The sequence below is a fragment of the Cololabis saira genome, chromosome 18 (assembly GCF_033807715.1).
Source record: "Cololabis saira isolate AMF1-May2022 chromosome 18, fColSai1.1, whole genome shotgun sequence".
NCBI lineage: Eukaryota > Metazoa > Chordata > Actinopteri > Beloniformes > Belonidae > Cololabis > Cololabis saira.
The window spans coordinates 13654496-13677554 of NC_084604.1; the positions used below are offsets into that span (position 1 = coordinate 13654496).

General features: G+C 42.1%; 2 protein-coding genes across 4 annotated transcripts in view; both read left to right on the plus strand.

Moving 5' to 3' along the window:
- The window catches only part of fam184ab (family with sequence similarity 184 member Ab), a 207478-nt gene extending 191433 nt beyond the window's left edge, over positions 1 to 16045 (plus strand). For both annotated transcript variants that reach the window (XM_061746559.1, XM_061746560.1), the window contains one exon: positions 15083 to 16045. In XM_061746559.1, coding sequence (XP_061602543.1) covers positions 15083 to 15164 — 82 coding nt within the window. In that variant the 3' untranslated portion in view covers positions 15165 to 16045. The remainder of the gene's footprint in view (positions 1 to 15082) is intronic.
- A 3332-nt stretch (positions 16046 to 19377) lies between these two features.
- ptrhd1 (peptidyl-tRNA hydrolase domain containing 1) lies at positions 19378 to 22650 on the plus strand. 2 transcript variants are annotated; one of them, XM_061746622.1, is made up of 2 exons: positions 19378 to 19627; positions 22420 to 22650. In XM_061746622.1, exons 1-2 carry the CDS (start codon positions 19406 to 19408, stop codon positions 22588 to 22590), a joined length of 393 nt encoding a protein of 130 aa, XP_061602606.1. In that variant the 5' UTR covers positions 19378 to 19405; the 3' UTR covers positions 22591 to 22650. The 2 variants fall into 2 exon arrangements, with proteins under 2 accessions (XP_061602606.1, XP_061602607.1); XM_061746623.1 differs by having other exon boundaries at positions 19378 to 19615.
- The last annotated feature ends 409 nt before the right edge of the window (positions 22651 to 23059 follow it).

Below are 23059 nucleotides of genomic sequence, written 5' to 3' on the forward strand. Positions count from 1 at the left end.
GCTCGTCCGCAAACGCATCAGTCATGCAGTCACATACCTCGCAAGCTGGATGTTCAAACACTTTTTCACTCATAGCCTGAGTCCCAACTTGAGTCTAGGCTGTGTTTTATATCACAAACTAATCCAAACGAACAGAACTCTGTTGGTTCTGGTTTTTAAATGAGGTAATCTCAGTGAGACAGTAAGAGGTATTTTTCAAACTTTCATCCTGTCCTGCCAAGCCGAGTCCTTTTATGAACCACCAAGAGCATGAAATCATTCTGATTATGACTCTACGTGGGGTCAAACTTCATCCTAAAACCCTCTGATGTGTCGGACTTGACAGTTGCTGATTTGTTGTGTGATTTGTCAAACGTCCCAGTCCCGTCAGAGGAATGCAGGTTCGGCTGGTCGCGGCTGAATTTACACAAACATCGTCAGCATTTCTGCCAATAATGAGGAAGGGAAGAAGGAGGGAGAGAGCCGGAAAAAGGAAGGAAGGAAGGAAGGAAGGAAGGAAGGAAGGAAGGAAGGAAGGAAGGAAGGAAGGAAGGAAGGAAGGAAGGAAGGAAGGAAGGAAGGAAGGAAGGAAGGAAGGAAGGAAGGAAGGAAGGAAGGGAGGAAGGAAGGAAGGAAGGAAGGAAGGAGGAATAGAAGAAGGAAAGAGAGAGCGGAAGGAAAAAGGAAGGAAGGAAGGAAGGAAGGAAGGAAGGAAGGAAGGAAGGAAGGAAGGAAGGAAGGAAGGAAGGAAGGAAGGAAGGAAGGAAGGAAGGAAGGAAGGGAGGGAGGGAGGGAGGGAGGGAGGGAGGGAGGGAGGGAGAAAAGAGGAATAGAAGAAGGAAGGAGAGAGCAGGAAAAAGGAAGGAAGGAAGGAAGGAAGGAAGGAAGGAAGGAAGGAAGGAAGGAAGGAAGGAAGGAAGGAAGGAAGGAAGGAAGGGAGGGAGGGAGGGAGGGAGGGAGAAAAGAGGAATAGAAGAAGGAAGGAGAGAGCAGGAAAAAGGAAGGAAGGAAGGAAGGAAGGAAGGAAGGAAGGAAGGAAGGAAGGAAGGAAGGAAGGAAGGAAGGAAGGAAGGAAGGAAGGAAGGAAGGAAGGAAGGAGGAATAGAAGAAGGAAAGAGAGAGCGGAAGGAAAAAGGAAGGAAGGAAGGAAGGAAGGAAGGAAGGAAGGAAGGAAGGAAGGAAGGAAGGAAGGAAGGAAGGAAGGAAGGAAGGAAGGAAGGAGGAATAGAAGAAGGAAAGAGAGAGCGGAAGGAAAAAGGAAGGAAGGAAGGAAGGAAGGAAGGAAGGAAGGAAGGAAGGAAGGAAGGAAGGAAGGGAGGGAGGGAGGGAGGTAGGGAGGGAGGGAGGGAGGGAGGGAGGGAGAAAAGAGGAATAGAAGAAGGAAGGAGAGAGCAGGAAAAAGGAAGGAAGGAAGGAAGGAAGGAAGGAAGGAAGGAAGGAAGGAAGGAAGGAAGGAAGGAAGGAAGGAAGGAAGGAAGGAAGGAAAGAGGAAGGAAGGAAGGAAGGAAGGAAGGAAGGAAGGAAGGAAGGAAGGAAGGAAGGAAGGATATATATATATGTATATACAACGTCAGATAGTTTTACCTGATAAGTGTTCTTTGTTTAAACAACTATCTCTAACCAAGTCTATAACAACCTTGTTAATCTAGCATTAAAACGCGGTGTATGTTCTAGCTGCCTAATTAAAACATAAAATGTAGAATCGCATCAAATCGTCAATCAGAGACTCTTCTTCTCCAGAGGAGTGCGTCTGTCTCGGTGAGACGGCAATGAAGGGCCACGTTGGAAGGTGGAGGGGATGATTGTGGCATAAATCTCTCTCAGGAAACGGCGCCTCCAGTCCTACAGGACACCGGGGGACTGTTATATGACTGGAGAAGGACTTTAGTTTTGCACATTATGCAGTCAGTCACTAAGTCTTTTACTCTCGTTTTAATCATATCCAGGTGTCTGGTCACACGCATACGCCTGTATCTAAGTTCCTTAACCTAAAAATGTATCCAGAATCCAGGATATGATTACATGCCACATGTAGTCTAGTATCGTTAGCTTTCTGGTGGGACTTGAGCAGTCCCGTTGGTTTGTGAGAGCAGAATAAGACGTTTCACATTGTTAATCCCATATCCATATCTGAGTATTGGTATTATACCAAGTGTGTGTGCTGTAGTTTCATCTATGTAAATATAAAATGCAAAAATACAGTGAGAGGAAACTGACAATGTTTTCAGTATCCTTTCTTCAACAAATTGCTAAAAGATTCTTCTAACAAACAGATGTGATGAAGAAAACCAGCAGAACCTCAGATCAGAGATGCTTTCACAAGCAAATGTGTTTGAACTTTTGTAAGAAAATGATTCAAAACAGTAGATAATAATTGATATGTCTACATAAAAAGGTATGAAGGTATTTGTGCTTCTTGCGGTTTGATGTAAGTAACACAAACCTGCAAATCTGGAGCAGTTCAACTCAGTAGTTGGGAGTCTGTATAGTAGCGTCCAGAACAGGCTCATGCGTGGAGGAAACACTGCACTCGTTTGTTTACTGCAACATGAACCAGAAAGTCCTTTTGGACCAAATTGCAAAAGAAAACTGATTTTATTCCAGCCCAAAGTGTTACTTCTGTAGAGCCCTTAGTAACACCATTAACTGCACATCTACTTCTGAAGTGAGCAGAAACAAAAACTATCACAATATGAGATCATCTCCAGAACAAAATCCACTTCATTCCCTAATTATGAATGCTAACCTGTGATTTGAGGATTATTTTTTAATGAGGCAAAAATGTGTCTTTGACCCAAATTAAACTTCATTTTTTACCCAGGAAAAAAAAAACCACACCGTTCTAGTCAGAATAATATTAATACTTTTTTTGAGTCAGGTGCAAATATAAGCTATAAAAATGCTCATTTTAGTTGATAAAAGTTGAACTGATGAAGAGAAGAGAAATGAAAGCACGAAGCGTTGAAGGCTGAGGCTGACAGGGCAGGATGAGAGGACGGAGGCTCCCTCGGGGTTCACCATGCTCTCCAGTTTACTGGAGTGTGCCAGATCTTGGGGGTTGCTGAGGACCGTGATGCTCAGGTTGCTCTGCTCTACATCCAAGGGGTTTAGCCAGCTGTCAATCAAAAAGAGTAGAAGGTGATTCTCTGCCTTGCAGCCCGAGGCTGTCCTGTAGATTATATATCACACCTGATCCTTTGTGAACTTTAAAGCACACAATTGCTGTTTTGCTGCAGTAAGTTTGAGTTCTGAGACATTAGCCCCAGTATGCCTGTTTTGATTAAAGAAGAAAAAAAGCAAAAGAGTCCCATATGCGACAAAGCTTCAAAGAATGGTCTTGGAATGCAAAAGGGGCATGTTTTTGTTTTTGACCTTTCCTTTCCTTAATTGTGCATCCATCAGTTTGAACATGTTGATAGTGTGCATGCTGGCAGGCTTCTTGTTCTGTGTTCAGGAAGTTATACAACTTGTCAGTAACTGTTGTGGCTTCATGTTGTTGCACAGTGTCATTTTGTGATTCTGTTTCTTCATCACATCTTCATCCAAAGCTGAGCATGTTGCTCTCTCCCTCAAACTCCAAACTGGTTTGAATATTCTTGTGCAAAGTAAATGAAGCATTTTTTTTTATGTTTAATTTATAATGATGTACACATTGACTATTGTTGTCATGGACAATCCTCTCTGAATGTGGTGGTCTCTTATTTCAACAACAACCTACCTCGACGGTCTAATAAAATCCCCCTCCTGTTTGCGTGCATCAGTGATCTGGTGAGAGATTATATAACATACCTCTCGTTAACACGTGCGGTGTACATTGTTGCATGGCAGGAGGTGTAATCTAATGCACAAGTACTTGTAGCATGTGTGTGAGTCTCAAATCGGCTGCATGTTTTACTGCTATTAGTGTCAAGAATGAGATGAAGTGGCTGCTTGCAAAAGCTTGGGACAAACTCCTGTTAGTATGGGATTCAGCGTCACACTAATGTTTTAACTAAAGACACACAAACACATGAAGAGGAATGTTTAGCTGTAAGCAGCGAGCACCCACACAGCCGTGAAATGTTTTCAGATTACATGAAACAGCTCCTCTTCCTGCACAATGTAGCATGTTTATTTAACTCCTTTCTCCTAAATGGTCCGCATTCGTGGTCTTTAACTCTGGGAAGGATCTTGAAGTATTTAAACTTTGCAACAGAAAGAAAAAACACTTTCAATGGATCCAATTAATTCTGACCAGAGCACTAGATTTCCCCGACACCTGCGTGCTGAGGCAACCAGCAGGCCAGAGTTTGCACTTAAGACTAATGATTAATTGCTTTTTCTCTGTATAAATTATTCAGGATAGACAGACAGACCCTGACTGACTCTAAACTGAGCAAAAGCAATACTTCACAAAGGAGACTTAAAACGCCACAAAATCACGGATTAGTTAGAAATCCCCTCGGCCTCATTCAAAGCATACGGGAGTTGCAGTTGGAACAAGAAATAACAGAATTTGCTCAGTGATGTAGTTAATATTCATACACTCTGTAACCGGTTAGACAAAATATAGATTGGGAGAAACTTGGATAACTCCCCACCACCCAGATAAAAAGAAAGAACACTTTGCAATAGTCTTACATCCGTCCATCATCTATACGTGCTTTTTCCCGTCCGTGCTGGAGTCTATCCCAGCTCTCCTCGGACAAAACCCAGGGGTCCACCCTGGACAGGTGCCAGTCTATCACAGGGCCACGTGTAGACAAGAAAAAAACCCACAAACGCTCTCTCTTATGAGCAATTTAGAATCACCGATCAATCCGCCTCATATGTTTTGGAGGAAGCCGTTGTTCCCAGGCAAAACTGGGGCAAACACAAAAGGAACCTGGCTGGTAGTTGAACTAGGAACCCTGTTGCTGTGAGTCAACAGAGGTAACAACCAGGCCACCGGTTCTGGTGGTTTATTAATATTAATATCATACATCCCGCCAAACAGCCCGTGGCGCGGAGACGACAGAAATCCAGCATGTTATTGTTTCTCTATAAATGAGGTAGCAGTAAATATAAAGTAAAAAATACGTTTGTCTTCTTTAATCTGACGGTACAAACGCCTGGAGCTCCTGTTGTGATGCAACAATGTAAATTCAGCCTTGTGTTTCCTACTGTATCACAAGTAGCAGGGATATTTCACATCTACCCACATCACATGCTCACTCGAAAATGCAGTGAAAAGTTATGAGGATTAAAGTAAATTTTGAAAAAAATAACGTATTTTATTTTGAGTACTTTGATTGGTCAATCTTTTGTCTTGCAGTTACAATGGCCTGCCAGTAGGGGTGCTGCAGCTCCCTCAGCACACTATTTGTTGTTAAAGAGCACATCAATTGCTCCTCCTTTACTCTTACCACTGTCTGCATTCCCCTTCTATACTCTTTGTGGGGCGTTGCAGTCTGCAGCATACTGTATAATCCTGCAGCCGTGTCTCCAGGGAGTAAACAAACTCTGGCGTGGTGACGGGTGGGAGAGGCTCCAGCCCTCATTTACCCTGAACAGGAGAAAGCAGGTAGCTTTTACTACTTATCATTCTTTAGATAAAATAGCCTTAATTGTCACTGTACAACCAGTACAAAAACAACATAAGTGCCAAACATGACAAGTCACACATGATTTAAAAAACACAAGCAGATGTCAATGAATAAAGTACTGAAATATGTTCAATAGTGCATGGTGTATAAACATTTTATGCATACGTTTTTAATGTCCACTAAAAGACACTGACTCACATTGTCTACTAGTCCTGCAGTTGATGTTTTTCTGCCACTTTTCTGAGGGCAGCAGACCGGCGGCCAGGGTGGGAGCAATCACCGTGAACTGTGGGCACCAACTTCACAGACTGTGGGCGGTAGAGAGAGAGTTTTCATTCATTCACAGGAGGCAGTGGGAAGTCTAGTGCGGCCAGTTTGTCCATAAGGATGTCAGAGGTGACGGTATTAAAGACCAAACGTTGATGAAGAGCATCCTTAAATGTGTATGTTTCAGGCGGTTGAGAGGAATATGGAGGCTGTGGAGATTGGGATCATCTCTGGATCTCTCTATATCTCTTCATAAGCAAACTGATAAAAGTCGAAGTTGGAAGGGGGGGGTGAGTCTTTCATATGAAGGCGGTATTATGGGTTTTGTTCTCCACCTGAGGGGACAGCGAGCCGGGAGTGGAGATGGTCAGACAGCTCAGATGTGGAAGAGGGACTGCTCTGTAAAAATGCTTCAGATTAGCACCCACGTGGTCTAGTATGTCAAAGCTTCTGCTGGAACCTTTCACATATCGTACAACTTTGAGCAGAAACAGTCTTCAGGCATGCTTTATAAAAGTCAGTGTGTGTGCAGTAACGTGTACATGATCAGAACGAGCATGCTGTTGTCTGTTGACTGTCATGTCGACAAGCTCTGACATTTGCTCCTTGTAGAGCGTAAACCACATTTACGATCACTACTGTCAGTCCTGTGAGGAGGTAGAACCAGTAGAACGGTCTGCGTACATCACCATCACTGATGACGGAGGCCTATGAGTTAGTTTGCTGTTTGAACAGCAGCTGCTGTGTGAAGCCCCACAGTTCCCCTCCTCTCCTCGCAGGTGGAGCGACACCACATTAAATGATTCATAGCAAGTGTCTCGTTAGGGGCGCCACCTCCGTTAAGGAGGAACAATTAAGCAATACTAATAATTAATCAGTATATCATCAAAGTGATGAATTCTCACTGAGGGGATCTTAGCATTAGGGAACAACACGCATGAAAAACCCACTCCGTTGTGAACTTTTATTAACAGCACACAATAATAATGAAATGTACAAATAAAAGTATATTATTCATTTAATGGTCTAAAAATGATGGCATGATGGCAATAAACATAAGTGGAAGAACTAGGAGGAAACTGAAGAAAAACAGAAACCAACAAAATTTGAATATATACAATATATACAATGATATATACAAAATAATGAACGACGTAATAATGGCCCAAATAACCTTTCGTCTTTCTCTGTATTCTGCAGAGAAAGACGAGAATCAGCTGGATGTCAGAAGTGAGGAGTTTGGTCAAATCTCCAAAGAACATTTTTTGGGGGGATCCGAGCTAGTTTCCAGATAAAAGAAAAGATTCTTCAACTTTACTGATAGCTGAAGAAAAGCTCTCTTGAAAACTGAGAGAAAAACATGTGGCCACTCTGAACGGAAAACTGGAAAACTCTGAACTAAAGCAGAGTTTTTTTAGGCTGGCTCCTCCCTCTATTCTGACGTTTCACTTTTTATCAGGATTGTAATAACAACAGCATGAGATCAAACTTAAAGAGTAACATTTAGTTTTTTTCATAAAAATGAAGAGGTTCACTCTATGTAAAAGGATGCTGATTCACATGTCAAGAATCTTCACTCAGCTTAAATGATACCGATTAAACAAGCTTATAATTAACCTCATGAAAAATAAAGAAAGTTGACCAATATTGACCAACTCGTGAGTCACAGAATACAGCCATGTTTTCAAGTGTTTTCATGGATAACTGTTAAATGCAATTGAAATCACTCCTACCTCTGGTTCATATTGTGACTAATAATAATAATGAATTGTCATTGTAATTGTCATACTGACTTTAAGTGCAGTCACAAACTTTTATCCAACTTAAAGGTATTCTATGCAACAAATCCCTGATCCCTGATCAGCTAGCAAGATTTGAAAGAGGCACCTCTAAGCCCCACCCATTCGGTCCGAATGATACGAATGATTGGTCCAGGTCCAGGAAGGGAAAGAACCAATCAGATGTCTTCATTTTAAACCACGCCCCCCCGCCCTGTCCCATGCGCGCACTCGCTTCCAGCCCCCCCGTGTCCACTTCTCACGGGTCCTCCTGGGCTCACAGTGTCCCAATGTAACCCCCTCCCTGCCACGGACCCCAGTATATAGATATTATGTAGTTATTTCCAGAGCAGCTCGGTCCCCGCTGTGTGTGACCGGGGAGCAGGAGCCGTTAGTCCGCTGCTGCTGCTGCTGCTGCAGCCTGCAGGACTCTCTGCCCAGCAGCAGCCTCTGCAGCAGCAGCCCGCGGGGACACGTGAACAGCCGCAGCCGTGAAAAGCTGCAGCAGCTCCGGCTCGGAAGCTGTATGGGGTCCGTGGGGATGTAGGCGTCTCACGGCGAGAGCGGCGAGAGCGGCGAGAGCGGCGAGAGCGGCACGGCAGCTCTGTTGCCGCAGCTACGGCGTAGACGCCGTAGGCTACGCCGTAGGCTACGCCGTAGCCGTGGCTTTAGAGCCTGCAGCGCGCCGCAGCGCTGCCGTGCACCGGCGCTCTCCGGGATGGAGACAGGCAGGATGCACGTTTGGGTGGGCACAGCCCCCCCCTGCCCCCCCTAAAACCGGCCTCGCTTACAGGTGAATGAGACATGGGGTAGTTTTGCTGTAAATGTGCTGTCCAAAATGTTTAATAATCGTATGCGCGTTCGTGTTTGTGGGGGCGTGGCTTTGGACGGAGCGCTCGTGGGTGGGGGCGGGGGGGGCGGGGCTTAGAGGAAGCGCCACTTTCAAATCTTGCTAGCTCTAGGAAGTTGCATAGAATAACTTTAAACCAAGAAGTTCTTTTCCAGCAGAATGTTGCAACAAAAGAAATGTGGCAAAAGTTTATAATTGTGTTTCTTTACAGCCTTCTAATGCTAGGTTGCCACGGCGACGCTTCTTCTTGCTTCCATGCATCCTTTGTTGAGCAGACGGTGATAGTCAGAGCTACTGAAAAACACAGAATTGTGAACACCTGGATCTCGCTGTTAAAATGTTGATTAAAAACTATAAATATAAATGTTCACTTCACAGGTTCACTTCACAGGAGTTGGTTCCTGTCACAGGGGTGTATGTCGTATCCTGCTACCTGCACTGAAGCATCCAGGATTAGCTTGTGTTGCCACGTCTCCGTGGTGAACTGCAGGCCCGCAAGATTTTTAATTTTTTTTGTGGCACCACTTGGTTCATATTAGGTATAAAGCATTGTATAATATGTTGTGCTGAGATTTTCACACTCACAGTTAAAATGAAAACAAAAATTGCAAGTGAATCTCCAAATGTATTTTGGGTAAAATCGTTGGTCATCAACAGCCGTCTATCAACAATACATCATCAATCACTTGTCAACAGAGCGCAGTAACCTACGGCCTAAACATGAGCAGGAGTTATAAATACAAAAGTGGAGCGATAAAACGCAAAGCAAAAGAAAAAAGGGAGCAAGAAAAAGCCAAATTGCCCAAGCTAGACGCATATTTTGTTCACCTTAATCCTCCTCCTGTGGGAAATGGACCTTACGTTGTTAGCAGCGATTCAGCCCCGGGGATGAATGACGAGAGGCCCCAGGCTGCAAAGGTCCGGTCATCTGCCCCGCCCCCCCCGGCCCGGCTCTGATTGGTTCCGCCAGAGACGTTCAATAAACGAGACAGCCCACTACGGTTGTGTTTCCTGTATCTGTGTCACGTGTGTTTCCCCACTGCCCCGCCCCTTTAGGAGACAGGAAGCAGGTCCTGAGTCTATTGAGTCCTATGGGAACATTTTTCAAAAGCCACAAACCTTCTGAACATTCTGACACCAAAATGGCGATTTTCAGACCGACAGATTAGGAGAAAATGAACTTTGTTTGAGACCTGTCTCTGTCTGAGCAACACACTCTCGCGAGATTTGGCTCTCACAGCTCTGCTCAGAGTCGTCAGTCACTGCAGAACTGCCAAAGTCGTTTTCCCATTGGATTAAATTAAGTTTAAAACTAAAATAAAACTTGCTTCTTTGCTTAATAATACTGTTATTGTTATTATTTAAGTCTTTTTGGAAGAAAGTTGTACTGTATCTAGTGTTGTATGTTCCAAAATGATGTGGGGAGAGGGGCGACCACGCCCACTTTGGAGACAGGAAGTGGATACCATTTCATACCATTGGCAGTAACGGTAATGCGCTATCTTCTGTATAGAGTATCTTCCGCTACTGGCTGCAAGACTTATGTTACATTAGCCAGGAGGATGCTGGGTAGTGGGAATGGCTTCTTCCTTAGACTCCATTACCCTTCTGCTCGGGATACCTGGATACCTGTATTTCAAGTACCCCGGACACACTGATGAGAGTTCAGGATTCTCCAACGTTTTATGGACTTGAATGGTACAGATGTATGAACTCTGGCTCCTGCGCAGTAGCATGATGATTACGGAGGAGGAAGTGATCGTGGCTAGCCATTGGCTGAACCCACTGTCAATCAATCATATTAGAAATAAATTGAATGCTTTATATAAACTCTCCTGACCTGATACAAAACAGTTCCACCCCACCTCAAAGTTGCCTTGGGTGTGAATTTAAGTCATTCAGACCAAAAACTTTTTTTTTTACCAAGCTGTAAATATGTTTATTTCTTCTGCAAAATGTAACATTTTAACAAGGGAATCGATGGAGATTGACTCACAACTGCAGCCAGCCACCAGTGGCCAGGCGAGGAACTGCAGCCAATCTTGGTCGCGTTCCACAACCTGGAGATTAGGTTGGTTCTTTTCTTTTTGTGTCTTCCCAGATATGTGGAACCGTGAGGTTGAAAGAGAGGGTGTTTTATGGGGCACGGTGGTGCAGCTGGTAGTGCAGCCATCTCACAGCAAGAAGGTCCTGGGTTCAATTCCTGCCGGGGACGCTGTGGGTGCTGAGTGCGTGTTAAGTTCCCCCCACACCCTGGTGTGGTTGGCGAAAGGGCCTTTCTGTGTGGAGTTTGTATGTTCTCCCCGTGTTCCCTTGGCTAGCTAACGGGAGCTACCCTCACAAAAACATGCACCAGTCCTGGGCTATACTGCCCCCTTGTGGACAGCAAAGTCCCTTCAGGTCCCTTCTTCACACGGTCATGAACGTATTCAGTACAGAACAGTTCATTGCTGCTTTTGGACTGTTCATGGTTTGTTTTGAAAATAAAGGACAGTATACCAATAAGCCTCTAAATCTTTTTCTTTTCTTTTTTAGGCATTTTAGGCATGATTGAACAGTTATTACGTCTCCAGGCTGCATAAACGTGATGATCAGTGTGGAGTCAGAGCTCAGCCTGTTCAGCTGCTGTGGACCTGAAGGGACTTTGCTGCCCCCTTGTGGACAGAAAAGTCCCTTCAGGTCTCTTCTTCAGACGGTCATGAACGTATTCACTGGTCATTTCTGTGCTCCTCAATATTCATCACATACATGAACTGGATTTGTGCTGCAGTTAATTCACAAATGTTCTATAAAGTGTAGTAAAAAACAAAAGTATCCTGAGGTTTGATAAATGGCCTAGATACAGAACAATGGGAACAATGTCCTGAAGGTCAAAAAATCTACTCTAATTACATCACACATACAAAGACAATTCAAAGAAGACACTGGTAGTAGAAGAGGTTAGCAAATAATTTACTGAACTAAAATTGAACCATTAAGATAAATAAAATAGTCCTTAAAACATCCACATTCAAAAACTCACTGACTGCATTTTCTTCCATCTTTTACAGACTTTTCTGTATAATAGTCATGCAGAAAACTACTTGTTCACACTTAAACAAATGAATAAACATCTGTCAGGGTTTTCCAGATGTTTTTCTTAGAATATGTATGTTAGATGAGCAGCTGTTAGTCAGAAAAAGAGCTCTCTGTAACAAAGAGGTTTGCAGCATTTACACTGTTACCATCACTCTGAAAATAGAAATGTTACAGTGAAGCTGAACTTTGACACATTTGAGCTGAAACAACATACTGCCCCCTCTGGCCAGCCGGGGCGTCAGATGGGGTGGGGAGGATCTGGCCGGAATAACTTGATCCTTCCAAGAGCTACGTCCGGCCGGAGAATCCCCACCCTGTCTGGTGAAAAGATGCGGCCTGCTCACTCCTCAGGTTAAAGCTGAGCTCAGTGCAGGGCCCTCCGGGGTTGGTAGAGGGAGCAATGCCCAGGGGCCTCATTTATAAAAGAGTGTGTAGGATTCATACTAAAAGTGCACGGAAACCCAAAAGCCGAAAATGGCGGGCGCCAATAAAAATCCGGATTTATAAAACCGCGTGCACGCACACTTGCACGCAATGTTCGCTTTATAAATCACAGTCCAGCTGGAAGGTTGCGCAGGTGAATTCGGCTCATATCCTGCCCTCTACATGCCCACTTTTTACCATAAATGGGCAATGCAAAGTAGTATTTGCATATGAATAAGCCTGCTGAGCATGCGCAGCGGCATCCTGCAGCCTGTTTGGGCGTCACGATGAATGAGACGTGTCGAGTCATCGTGCCACTGAATTTCACGGAGACTGAGATTGAGATATTGTGGATGAGGTGGAGGACAGGAAAACCACATTATTTGGTGGTCACAGTAAAAGTATAAATAGTATATAAATAGGATAAAATAAAGCGAGTGAAAATAAAACGCTGTGAGGTGCAAGAGCGCAATTTCCACTGGGAACAGGGGGGACATGTCCCCCCCACTTTTCAAACTCATGCTTTTGCCCCCCCCCATTTTTTACAGTTTAAGAACTAACGGTAGGCTCAGCCTGTAATTGCAAATCATCAAGACACTGTGCGAAGACGAGACGGGAGCCCGCTCCCCCTCCTCCCCTCCCCTCTGTGCTGCTCAAGGCTGATTTATGGTTCCGTGTTAAATCGACGCAGAGCCAATGGCGTAGGTTACGCTGCCACGTGCACCGTACAGGGCGTGCCGCCGCGTAACCTACGGCGTATTCCTACGGCATAGGCTCTGCGTTGATTTAACGTGGAACCATAATTTAGGCATAATTAGGCTTAACTAGTGTGTGCGTGTGTGACAGACGTGCATGGGACGATTGTGAAATACGGAATAAACTTTTTTTTAATTCCCAATTATGTAACAATTCCGTATTTCAAGGGACGGGTGGCGAGCCCACTCACCGCGGCTGCAGCTCCAGCAGCAGCTGAGTGTCCTGACTGACGCTGAGCTTCAAACACAGAGGGACACGATCAGCGCTATTATATTATAAGTCTGATATGTGATGACATTAAGAGTATGACATGAATCTGGCTTCATTTCACCACCTCACCGCCTGCGTCGCCAGTTCCCCATATCTTAAGTAAGTTCCTACGGGAGGGTCAGGGTTGGCGTAGGGATACGCAGATTTTTTGGTTAGTTTTTTCTTTTTAATGTGTCTGTTCACGTGTTTTGTGTTTTCCATTTTATTTGGTTGTTGACTTTGATCATCTCGTCTTTCTTCTTCAATCCCTCTCACTTGTTCCAATATTTCAATTTCAATTTTTACCGATATTTATTGATATTTACACTTGTGTCCTACTGCCTCTCACTATTGTGGATTGCATACGCCCCTTCTCCTGTACCAGTTTTTCTTTGTTCTTACTAACAACTTCTCCATCATTCAGTCTTGAGTGTTTTTTCGTTCTCTGTTGCTCCTCTCCTCTTAATCTCCAATTGCAGTAATGGTATGGATTGGGATGTCTATGCCAGTCTGTGATGTCTATACCAGTCTGGGATTACTATACCAGTCTGGGATGCCTATACCAGTCTGATCTTGCGTGTATCAACAATTTAGGGGGGAAACGGTTCATTGTACCTGTTAGTTCACAGTTACAGTAAAGAGTCCCTCGTGGTAAACATTATTCACGCACGGTCACTCTATCAGGTACGCCAGGGCTACCTGTTTAAGAATTAGTCCATTTGGAAAGCAGACCCAGTTCCCGTTGGTATTTATTTTTGTAACAGATGCAAGCACTCAACCTAATTAGCTCAGATTTTGAGGAACAGCGTGTTTTTATCCAAAGCAGATGGGGTCAGAAAATAACTGATAGTCATGTAAATACCAGTAATAATTGACATTTTCCTTTAAAAAAAATAAATAAATACTTGAGTAAGAGTTGCTGGAAGAAACGAGAAAGGGGATCTGATATGTATATATATACAGTACAGACCAAAGGTTTGGACATACCTTCTCATTCAAACAAATGGAGAAGTGTGTCTAAACTTTATATATATATATATATATATATATATATATATATATATATATATATATATATATATATATATATATATATATATATATATATATATATATATATATATATATATGTCATTATAGTCATTAGTAGTTTTTTTTTTTCTTTTCTTTTAACAGAACAGTTCATTGCTGATTTTGGCCTGTTCATGGTTTGTTTTGAAAATAAAGGCAGACAGTATACCAATAAGCCTCTAAATCTTTTTCTTTTCTTTTTCAATAAACCTGGTGGTGTGATTCCAAATCTTTTAGGCATGATTGAACAGTTATTACGTCTCCAGGCTGCATAAACGTGATGATCAGTGTGGAGTCAGAGCTCAGCCTGTTCAGCTGCTGTGGACCTGAAGGGACTTTGCTGCCCCCTTGTGGACAGAAAAGTCCCTTCAGGTCTCTTCTTCAGACGGTCATGAACGTATTCACTGGTCATTTCTGTGCTCCTCAATATTCATCACATACATGAACTGGATTTGTGCTGCAGACGTTAATTCACAAAGGTTCAATAAAGTGTAGTAAAAAACAAAAGTATCCTGAGGTTTGATAAATGGCCTAGATACAGAACAATGGGAACAATGTCCTGAAGGTCAAAAAATCTACTCTAATTACATCACACATACAAAGACAATTCAAAGAAGACACTGGTAGTAGAAGAGGTTAGCAAATAATTTACTGAACTAAAATTGAACCATTAAGATAAATAAAATAGTCCTTAAAACATCCACATTGAAAAACTCACTGACTGCATTTTCTTCCATCTTTTACAGACATTTCTGTATAATAGTCATGCAGAAAACTACTTGTTCACACTCAAACAAATGAATAAACATCCGTCAGGGTTTTCCAGATGTTTTTCTTAGAATATGTATGTTAGATGAGCAGCTGTTAGTCAGAAAAAGAGCTCTCTGTAACAAAGAGGTTTGCAGCATTTACACTGTTACCATCACTCTGAAAGTAGAAATGTTACAGTGAAGCTGAACTTTGACACATTTGAGCTGAAACAACAACATGATCCCCTGAGTTCCTCCCTGACATGTTTCTCTGTGTGTTTGACTCTGTTGTTGTTGTTGTTGTTCTCCGCCCCGAAGCCCTCCTGAAACGAAGGACTCCGCCATCGACTCCGCCGACGCCCAGCGCCAGGAGTGTTTCGCCCAGTACTTTTCCTTTTGACTGACCATAAACCTGCAAACACGAGGATTCAGCATGTCAACTAAACTTTAAAAAGAAAAAAAGAAAAAAACTGAGGAAAAAAAAAAAAAAGAAAAACAATGTTAAAGCAATTTGTTATTTATTGTTATTGATCAGTTTTGGGGTCGTTTCACTTTCACTCTGTCAACTGAAGCTGCGATCGGTGGTCTGAGAATCAGCCCTGGTGGACCTGTCAGTGAAAGACGGCGATGATGATCTGTTGACTGACGGACTGAAACTGGACGGAACCCAATCCTGCCGTCCGATGTCATCACTCTGATCTGATCCGATTGATCGTCTGATGGTCTCACCGTGGACGAGTTTCTGTCTAAGTACAGTGACATCAGTATGTTTGATGTTTATTTCATTTCATTACTTCGTAACTTATTTTGCAGTTTCTTGGAACTAGAAAATAATGAGTGGTGCGTTATCATGCTGCTAAATGCCATTGTTGGACTAAAGTAAGAAATATATACATATAAAGAACTATATGGTAGGTTATTGTGCTCTCTCTGTAAGCGGGCCGCTGCATCCAGCATCTTAGACTAGGAGGGCTGATCTAAGACCAGTTGGCCTCCTCATTTATGGTGACATTCACATGGACCTGATCCCAGATCAGTGAGGCGTCTCTGATATGCTCCATGAATCCAGGCTCTGATTTTAGGATGGCACCATCATGTGGAGTTTGTTACAGCTGCATAGGAGTTTCAGCAGATTTTGGTAGAATATTAATACCTGTTTGTATGGATGTCTGTCTCAACACAGATATAATGATGTCTCACCAATTTTAAGAACAAAAATAGCATATTTTATATTTATATTATAAAGTGTATGCTTAATAAATAATTATTGTGACATTTACTTTTGGTGGCTTCTCAATTTTTTTGTTTTTCTTTTATAGACAGAAGTTCATTTATCTGAATGTTTTTTTTTTTTGTTGATGTTGTTTTTTACTTTTTCAACACTGATCATGTTAGGTCCAAAAGTATTTGGATAATGAGAGAGTTTTATGATTTTGCCTCTTCACACCACCAACAATGGATCTGAAATAAAACAATCAACATGTGATCAAAGTGCAATCTTTCTGACTGAGTTCAACGTGGTCGTTCACCGTTTAGGACTTACAGGCACTTGAGGTAAACTTCCTTCATTGTTAGGGGCTTAGACGTATTTGGACAATTGACTGAAAAGAAGTTAAAAGGCCTGATGTGGTTGGTCGTCATCGCACGAAGACGGATTAAGCAGGTAAAAGGTCAGGAGTTGATGACGACGACTGAGTCGGCAGCTGCTGGAGTGGAGCTACCGATCTGAAGTCCAAGGAGATCTCCGGGATAGTGAAGCTGACTGAAGAAATAACATCAGTCTGTGAGAGGAAGAGCACATCTTAGGTGTGGAGAAGGTACATGAATGTAAATGCAGAGGGTCGACAGCAACATTCACACTCACAGACGCTGACACACATCCCAAATTCTGATCTGGACTCTTTCCACAAATGAGAGCAAGATATAGTTGTGTCAGAAGGACAGTTGTACTTACAGTTACGTCTCCTCTTCCAAATACTTTTGAGTCCTTGAAACTGCACTTGGTTGTACATTCTAATTGATAAATGCCACATTTGTGTGAAACCTCTTTACATTAAAGCAGAAAGTCTGCATGTTGGTGATATCTTGATTGTTTTATTTTGAATCCATGTGGAGAGGCAAAATCATAACTTTCCAAATACGTGTGGGCTTACCTGTATAGGCTGTAGTTGATTCATTTAGTTGATTCCAAAAGTTAAAATGCCCACACTTAATTTTATAACAAATAAAGAGAGTTTTAAGGGAGAACTTGAATCTCTGAAAAACATTCAGGAATTTCAGGCCTTGTCGTCCAGCTCCACTTTATTCAAATATGATTACCCAGCAGCACCAGCTGCTTCTGACACCCACAATGCTTGATGTTCTCCCACCTTAAAATCCAGGTTACATGTATTCAGGCCCAGGCGTCTAAGGAGCGTTCAAACCGAACTGATCTCCCTGGACGTCATGGGGTCGACCTTCCAGACGTCGAGGCGAGTTTGTGCTCAGTTTTCTGCAGCAGCAGAGTTTTTCTCTGCTCAAGTGGAAAACAGAGGCTGGAGTTTGTTCTACTTCCCACTGCCTGTTAGATTAGGGGGAAAAAGTTCATCAAACAACATTTAAAAGCAGTTTTAACTCTTTATACAATCAAGCCACAAGAGATAAATATGGCAAATATAGATTTCCACAAGAGAAAGTTGGCATTTTATTAACACAAATAAAATAAAACCAGTGCAAGTATTTTTAAATCATCTAAAGATAAAGAACAAGAAAATCTATTTAAAAATCATGGTGCTAACATGAAAACAAGAAAACTGCATGGCCATCAAAGAAAGGGGACAAAAGCAACACAAGCAAGAAAGCAGAGAAATCAGGGCGCACATTTAAAAGAGATTTTTAAATTTAGAAAAAAAGAAAAACTGAAAATCAAACTTTACAACCAATGATTGAATGACCACTCAGACAAAACTGTGGTGAAACGTCTGAAAAGTTCTGAAAACCCCCGTCGCTCCATCCATATAAGCGACTGAAACATCTATGATGCAAAGAGTAAATCACAGAAACAAGACATAAAGTGAAATCGACAACTTTTCTATTGTCTTGTTCATCAATATTCAAAATCACGTTGGTGCTGTGTCCTCCAAGCAAGAGAGAGACCATCACCATCTCATGAGGTCCCAGTTTGCAGCCCAGCTCTTGTGATGTGATGGAGGTGCAGTGGAGCAGCTGGCACTGACAACCTGCACGTCTGCAGCAGCTACTGATGGCTCATGGTGTATTCTTTCAGTACGTAGCTGTAAAACCAAAGTAAACACACATAGAGCATGATTCTAGTCAAAGAATGTGGACGTCAAACTGTCCTTTCTGCAACGAAAGCGGCTTGTCTGCAGCTCAGAAAGGTTTAGTGCTTTTAAAGCGTCAGCTGATACAACAGGGTGGTAAACACGCCACTACCTGCCCCTTTTGTTCGTGTTGGCATCAAATTGATTGATGGAAATCTTTATTTCGAGCATACAGAAAAAAAAAAAACAGTCATTAAACAAAATCAAAGGGAAATAAACCTTCATGCCTGAAAAGGAGTAGGAGGAAGTAAAAGATATAAAATAAATGATATACCAGAGCAATTATAAATAATATACATATACAACATCTCTATCTCTATCACTCTATCAGGTACGCCAGGTCTCCCTGTTTAAGAATTAGTCCATTTGGAAAGCAGACCCAGTTCCCGTTGGTATTTATTTTTCTAACGGATTCAAGCACTCAACCTAATCAGCTCAGATTTTGAGGAACAGCGTGTTTTTATCCAAAGCAGATGGGGTCAGAAAATAACTGCAGATAATCATGTAAATACCAGTAATAATTGACATTTTTCTTTAAAAAAATAAATAAATACTTGAATAAGAGTTGCTGGAAGAAACTAGAAAGGGGATATATATAGTACAGACCAAAGGTTTGGACATACCTTCTCATTCAAACAAATGGGGAAGTGTGTCCAAACTTTATATATATATATTATATATATATATATATATATATATATATATATATATATATATATATATATATATACACATCTTATCATAAAGAATATAATCATTATTATATATACCATTTTATATATTATGCTGAATCCCACACAATCACTACCTCATGTCTCCTCTTCCCTGTATTTGGCAAAAAATCTTTTCCTTGTATTTGCTTTTGAACCTGAAGATGGTTGGACAATTTCAAATTGACCTCTTTTTTTTAAAACTATATTTATTGGGCAGCATCGATGTGTGCCGGTATGTTTGTTTGTTTGTTTTCTTTTGCTTTGTACTTTCCAAAAGCATGTCTGTTAGGTTGACTGGTGATTCTAATCACCAATCAATCAACATCATCAACCCAGTTCTACCAGACACCATGCAACAGACTCCAGTCTGCAAAGATAAAAGGTGAAGCTCATATCATAAAGTGAGGTGGTTAAAAATATTTTCTGTAAGCCCATAAATACAAAAATAATGTTTTGATTTAATCTGATTAAAGATATAAATGTTATTATTTATAAATGGTTCCGCGTGTGTTTCTGAAGCCCGCCGCCAGAGGGCGCTGTTGCGGCCGTGAGCGGCTCCACTCTGACCCGGACGGAAACAGCTGATCCCGCTGCGGTGCGAGGCGACGATGGCGGCTCCGGGAGCCGCGTCCATAGTCGGGTCCCCGGTTCGGCTGGTCCAGTACGTGGTGGTCCGCTCCGACCTGCTGCACCAGCTGGCGTGGCCCGTGGGCGCCGTGATGACGCAGGCCTGCCACGCCGCCACGGCCGCCATTCACCTGAGCTACGAGGACCCGCACACGCAGCAGTACCTGGCGGAGCTGGACGCCATGCACAAGGTGCTGCTGGGGGTGAGACTGACAGCCGCCTCCGCATCATCTACTACAGTGGTAGTAAAACAGAGCACTGTGCCATCAGTAACTGATTTATTAAACATAAACATATTGCTGCTACGCTTCAACCACGACTCCATCGTTGGTCCAAGTGATTGACAGGTGAAGCCAGGTGGCATTTGACAGGTTAGGTGGAACCATCCTGATGTGGGGAATACTCTGGGGTTTTAGGATAATAAGTTGAGTAGCCTACTCCTGAAGATAAAATTCATTTTATGAATTTAGACTTATATTTTCCTCAATTATTTATGAAATAATTATTTTTAAAGGATTTTTGCATGGATGCTACTTTTTAAATATATGTATATTTTAAAATCTCACGTACCCCCTGGAGTGCCTTCGCATATCCCCAGGGGTACGCGTACCCCCATTTGAGAACCACTGATCTACTACACTGATACACAAGGTGCTGCTGGGGGTGAGACAGCCGCCTCCGCAGCAGCACTACTGCACTCAGGGCCGGTTCTAGAAAATGATGACTTGGGCTGCATCTCAGATCAGAGGGGGTGCACATGCCTGGCACGTTATTCAACACTAAATTAAATCTAAACAAGACATGGAAAAACTTATTCATGCATTCATTTTCAGTAGGTTGGATTATTGCAATAGCATCTTTACAGGCCTGAACAAGAAATCAATCAGGCAGCTGCAGCTGATCCAGAACGCTGCCGCCAGAGTCCTTACAAACACCAGGAAACTGGACCACATTACACCGGTCATGAAATCACTACACTGGCTTCCAGTGAGTCAAAGTACAGAGTTTAAAATCTTGCTGGTCTACTGCTGGTCTACAAAGACCTGAATGGTCTTGGACTAAAATACATGCTTGATCTGTTAGTTCCTATGAAGCTCCCAGACCCCTGAGGTTCATCTGGATCTGGTTTGTTGTGGTTCCCAAGAACCAGAACCAAGCAAGGTGAGGCAGCGTTCAGTTATTCTGCTCCTCACCGGTGGAACAAACTTCCAGTAGACCTGAGGTCTGCTCCAACTGTCAGCTCCTTTAAATCAGGGTTAAAAACATTACTGTTTACTGAAGCGTACTCCTAAATTAAACCTGCCGTACTCTACTGCCCTTATTTTTAACAGCTGGTGCTTTTTATTATTTTACTCACTTCATCTTATTCTTAATGTTTTCAATCTTATTTGTTATTTACTGTCTAAGTATGTCTTGCCGCTTTTAATGTCAACGTAAAGCACTTTGAATTACCGTGTGATGAATTGTGCTATATAAATAAACTTGCCTTGCCTAAATTATGCATTTTCCCATAATTTCAAGCGGAATGATAATAGCAAAACAAGAATATTTAAAGTGTATTTCAAATGTTTTATTGCAGCAATATTGCTGCAGAACAAAGAAAATGCTACATTTAGTCTGGGCTACCTCACCCATCAGACAATCTAGCAACAGAAAACAAAACATACGCCGTCGATTTAACGCAGAACCATAAATCAGGCTTAACGCGCGCGCATTTGTCAGTTTTCTTTTCGTCTTTTCAACTGAGCATGCAAACACATAAACTGAGGGTGCAATGCTTATGCATCCTCGTAGAACCGGGCCTGGCTGCACTCATACAAGTACTGTGCTTGATCTACTTAGAAAAAACAAGTCAACTTTTTGTTTATTATGTAGATCAAGAAAGACTAGTCTTTGTTTAAACTACTTAATTTTTTGTATGTAAATAATACATTTTGCAAGTACAGTCAACATAATTGTGTTAAGTTTACTTTATCAAAATTAAGTTGACTTTACTTGCAAAAATTAAGTTGACTTTACTTGTAAATACATTTTGTACATACTAAAAATTAAAGGGGACCTATTATGGCATCTAATAACTATTTTAAACAGGCCTTGAATGTCTTAAAAACAAGCTTTTGATTGTTTTTTCTAAATAAATTAGAAATTCAGCCTCTGAGCCATGTCTTTATCTTCCCATTCTCTAACTTCATTATCTATGTGGGATTCTGAGTGGGCGGGGCTATGATAATGAGGCTCTGTGCTGATTGGCTGCCTGAATGACACGATACACCGCTACGAAAAAATGGCGGAAGCTCCGGCCGGCGGAGTTAGTTGTGGGCGTGGTTTCACGCATCGGAGGCCAACCGATGTAGATCACATTTTGATTACATAACGACGGGTGCAGAATCTGAACGGCTCGTAGATCCACATCACATTGGATGGATCATCCGGGCGGTTGTACAGACACTGCAGAACTTGGTTGCTTTCCTCCTTCTCTGAGTTAGCAGGCTGAGGGGAGACCACTTTATATATGTTAAAGCAAGAGAAAACATGTTTTTCATAATAGGTCCCCTTTAAGTAGTTTATACTAGTCTTTCTTGATCTACATAAAAATCTCATGCGAAAAAGTCGTCTTAATTTTTTTAAAGTAGATCAAGCAAGATTTTTTTTACTGTGGTGTTCTACTTAAACAAATAAAGCATGTTTCATCTAAACGTTTCATCTTAATGTTTGCGTGTAAATGAAAAGATTGCCTGGGATTACATAAATACTGCTTGTTAAGGAAAAAATGCACAATGTCTTGTTTTTTGAACAAATGCACATTAAGTTCAAAACTAGATGTATTCATGTAAAGCAACAAACTTCATTTTTAATTGTTGATATCACAGATTTAAATATGTTATATTTACATGCGCTTCGATTAATTTTTTTCAGTGTAGTGTCAGGGCTTGGTTGGTTGGTTGGTTGGTTGGTTGATTGGTTGATTGATTGATTGTCTGTGTGTCGTCTGCAGGCTCCAGATGAGGCGGCCCTCTCCGGTCTCTCGGACAGCCTCACCCAGGCCGGGGTTTCCCACAAGCTGTGGATCGAGCAGCCCGAGAACATCCCCACGTGTTTGGCATTGAAGCCTTATCCCAAAGAGACGGTGCAGCCGCTGCTGCGGAAGTTCAAGCTCTTCAAATGACCTCTGGTGCTGGTGCTGGTGCTGATGCTGATGCTGATGCTGAGGATGAGGATGAGGATGATGCTGCTGATGATGAGGATGATGCTGCTGATGATGAGGATGCATGGACATTTTTGTATAGCTGTCTTTTTTGTTTCAGTGAACAGCTTCAACATGCTTATGCATCTAAACTTCTCATCTAAACCAGATTAAAAGCAGGACAGCCTTCATTTGCAACTATACACAACAAAAATCTGCTTTTCATCTGCTTTTGTTGATAACTATTCAGACACAAGTTAACAGCCACACGAGGCTGGAGAAGTGATGTGCAGGAAATCCTCCCATTTGAAGAAGAGATTAAAAAAAAATGATGATATGATAAAGAGACGCTGATGCGAAAGCTCAAACTCTTCAAATGTCCTATGATGATGATGATGATGATGATGCATAGACATTTTTGTATAGCTGTATTTTTTGTTTCAGTGAATAG